The sequence below is a fragment of the Olea europaea genome, chromosome 18 (assembly GCF_002742605.1).
Source record: "Olea europaea var. sylvestris chromosome 18, O_europaea_v1, whole genome shotgun sequence".
NCBI lineage: Eukaryota > Viridiplantae > Streptophyta > Magnoliopsida > Lamiales > Oleaceae > Olea > Olea europaea.
The window spans coordinates 24486188-24489553 of NC_036254.1; the positions used below are offsets into that span (position 1 = coordinate 24486188).

Here is a 3366-nt window from a genome sequence, read left to right on the forward strand (position 1 = left end):
CATGTTTGGATGGTTAATAGGTAATTATTTTAGAGAGTGTTTAGGAGCCATTTTTATGTAAAACTACATTTTGGAATAGTAAATTGATGGGAAATGTGTAGTTGAAAAATGATGAAAAGTTTTTGATTTACGTGTAATATTATTTTAATTAAGAATGTGTGGTTAAAAATAAGAAAGAGAAAAATATATTTTGAAAAAAATGACTACCAAAACCTTATTATTTCAGCAAAATGACCACTTATGCCCTCCACGCGACTACCCCTCAGGTAGTTCAACAAAATTATTATATCCACGGTCCTTCCCTATCTTCGCCGTTCCCAGTCTCACTCTCGTTGCTTCTCTCTGTATTGATTTGCCGCCGAGAAGAAGAAATTCACCGCATAACCAACAGAGGCTCGAAAATCCAGGTTCCTACCTCTCTTTTGGTATTCGAAGCTCTTCCCCTATGTTTCATTTCCTCCTTAATTTTGTGGTCTTTCCATAATTTATGCTGTCTAGTTTTCTATTTACTTCGAAATATATGGTAATAATAATATCATTTCTGTTTCTGTCGTTTGATTTTAATGGAATTGATACTAGAACCATGATAAAACTTTGGGCCTGTGCAAGAACTGGAAATGGTGCAAAACAATTATTTCGTTATTCGTTTAGAAAAACCTAAGATAAAAGAAATGCGTTGGGTAATATCATACTGAGTTTCGAGTTATGAAGAATTTCTTTGATTTTTATGTTAAAAATATTAACCTTAAAACCAAATTGATATCTCTGGGAATTTTTAGAGGTACAGACATAGAAAATACTGTTCAAAGCTAGCAGGGTCGGAATTAAAAGGTGTTGTAATTAATTGTTGCATTTGTGAGCATAAATGGTAACCTTGCTCCCTCGCCCACAAAATTCATAAAAACTCGAAAAAAAAAAAAAAAGGTTTTCTAAAAGTATGCACACCTGAAGTTGGATTCTTTATGATCATATGCATTGAAGAAATACCATTTGCACCGTGCAGTGTGTTTGCTATCATCCAACTTGTGCATAAAAGGATTTAAAATAGGATTGGTACGAGTATTTCTTTCATTTCATCAATCTAAAAGTTTTCAGGCTGGTTTTCATTGTGCCAGTAGCATGACATGTGAAAGTTGTGTCATAGAAAGCTAGAAACGTAAATCTTATTACTGTAGATACAATATATATGTATGAATCACTCACTCACACTCATATGCATGTATGCATGTAATACGTCAGTCCTCTTTATCTGATGCATTGTTGGCAACATTGAGTTTTTATTTGTCTTGCATAGGCCTAATTTTTTGGTTTCTTTTTATTATTTGAATATTCTTGTTCCTTTATATTCTAAGGTGGAAGTTGAACTCGGTGCTGGAGTATGATTCTAAGTGGATGCTCTCTGACTTCTCGGGGCATTCACGTGTCCTACAAATACAGAGAATGTGGCTCTAGGTCTCAAAACTTGGCATCATCATGCACATTGCACTTGCAGGCTAAGGCTGTAATCTCATGCAGTAGAAGTTCATTGGTTCCACTCCCAAATCTGAAATGCCAAACATCATTAGGTATGTTTTTATACCCTTTCAGACAAATAACAACCCTATGAAATAACGAGTATTTGCACCGTATAAAACTTAAATGGTTCCAGATTTGCCTTATAATCTTTCTGTTTGCATAATATAATTGGTTCGTGTAACTATTGACTGGTATAGTTCCTCCATAAGCACAGTTGGTCATTTGATGTATACCTAATGCTTCTAAGTTTCCTATATACCTTGAATGGTGTTTGAACTTCTAACTGTATTGACCTCACATCTTCCAAGAATATCAGCAAATTTTTTGGCTATTTAACACAAATTGTCAAATCCTAAATGTGTTGCATTTGCTCGGAGAGCATATCGTTTTAACCGGCTAAATTCTTGAACACTACATAGTTGTGCCCCTCTAAACTGGATTTGATTGGAAAAGACATTTGTTTATCGTGTCATTCAAACAACTTTGCATGCCATTCTACTTTTTCTTGAAAGGGACTCCAACTTCGTTAGGATTCAGTTGACCTCACTTTCATTCATTCTGAATGCTGAGGTGTTGCTTTTTGCTCTCAACTGCATACTATGTCTAGTCACAATAAGTTACTAAGTTTCAACACCTCTTAATCTTAGATTGTAATATACTCAAGTCCCTTTTGAATATGGTGAATCCCTTCTGCATCTTTTTAGTGGATATTGTGGGTTATGAATGCTCACATAAAAATGGTCCATTTTTCAGAGGCCAAATTCCTGTTTACATTTTTCTAGGATCCTCTAATTTTCATTTTTGTATTGTCAGAGCAGATATCCAGCCTTACTCTCTTTCCGCTGCATCATCGCCAGTCTTGAATGGGGAACAAGGTAGCTTGTTACGTACCATACCCAAGTTGCCCCGTAGGCACAAGTTTCTTTCACCTGCCAGAGCATCCCAGGATGTCCCTTATAGTTATAGATACCCTGCTATGACTAAGAAGCCGAAATGGTGGTGGAGATCTTTGGCATGCCTCCCTTATTTGATGCCTCTGCACGAGACATGGATGTATGCTGAAACAGCATATCATCTGCACCCTTTCTTGGAAGATTTTGAGCTACTAACCTATCCCTTTTTGGGAACTATAGGGAGATTGCCTAGCTGGTTTCTGATGGCTTATTTCTTTGTGGCTTACCTTGGAATAGTGAGGAGAAAAGAATGGCCTCATTTCTTTAGATTCCATGTAGTTATGGGCATGCTATTGGAGATAGCTTTGCAGGTTATTGGGACTGTGAGCCGTTGGATGCCACTCGCTGTATACTGGGGTAAGGTCGGGATGCATTTTTGGACTGCAGTCGCATTTGCCTATTTGTTCACAGTTTTGGAGTGTATGAGGTGCGCTCTTGCAGGGATGTATGCTGATATTCCCTTTGTCTGTGATGCTGCATATATTCAAATTCCTTATAATTAAGCAGTTCATCATGGGGTTTACAGACTATAAGCATTTGCTTTTCTTTCTTTATGTTTACTCTTTGCTTCCAATCCTGTACCAGAACTTGCTGAATTTATGGTCCTGTGTGCTTTTATAGTTTATAAACCGTGTTTGTCTTTTCTATAATTTGAACTTATTTTGTTACTATACATACATTTGTGCATATATTGCTGTCTTAACTTCTAGAATTCTTGCGTCCACAAAAAAAGAAAAAAGAAAGGAAACATAAAGATCAGATGCCGTGGTGCCAATGATATCGAATTGAAATTTAAGCAATTCTTTGTAGGCACCGATTGACCCTATGTTAAATGATTAAAAAAAAAATCTCAAGAGTTCTTAGAGAGACATCAAGTGAGATTTAGCAGAAAAGATTA

General features: G+C 36.3%; 1 protein-coding gene across 2 annotated transcripts; it reads left to right on the forward strand.

Annotated features, from left to right (window-relative positions):
* Nucleotides 1-228: 228 nt before the first annotated feature.
* LOC111367876 (protein TIC 20-I, chloroplastic-like) lies at nt 229-3141 on the forward strand. Of its 2 annotated transcripts, none has more exons than XM_022988961.1 (3): nt 229-407; nt 1353-1565; nt 2334-3139. In XM_022988961.1, exons 2-3 carry the CDS (start codon nt 1379-1381, stop codon nt 2969-2971), a joined length of 825 nt encoding a protein of 274 aa, XP_022844729.1. In that variant the 5' UTR covers nt 229-407; nt 1353-1378; the 3' UTR covers nt 2972-3139. The 2 variants fall into 2 exon arrangements, with proteins under 2 accessions (XP_022844729.1, XP_022844730.1); XM_022988962.1 differs by having other exon boundaries at nt 268-425; nt 2334-3141.
* Nucleotides 3142-3366: the final 225 nt, after the last annotated feature.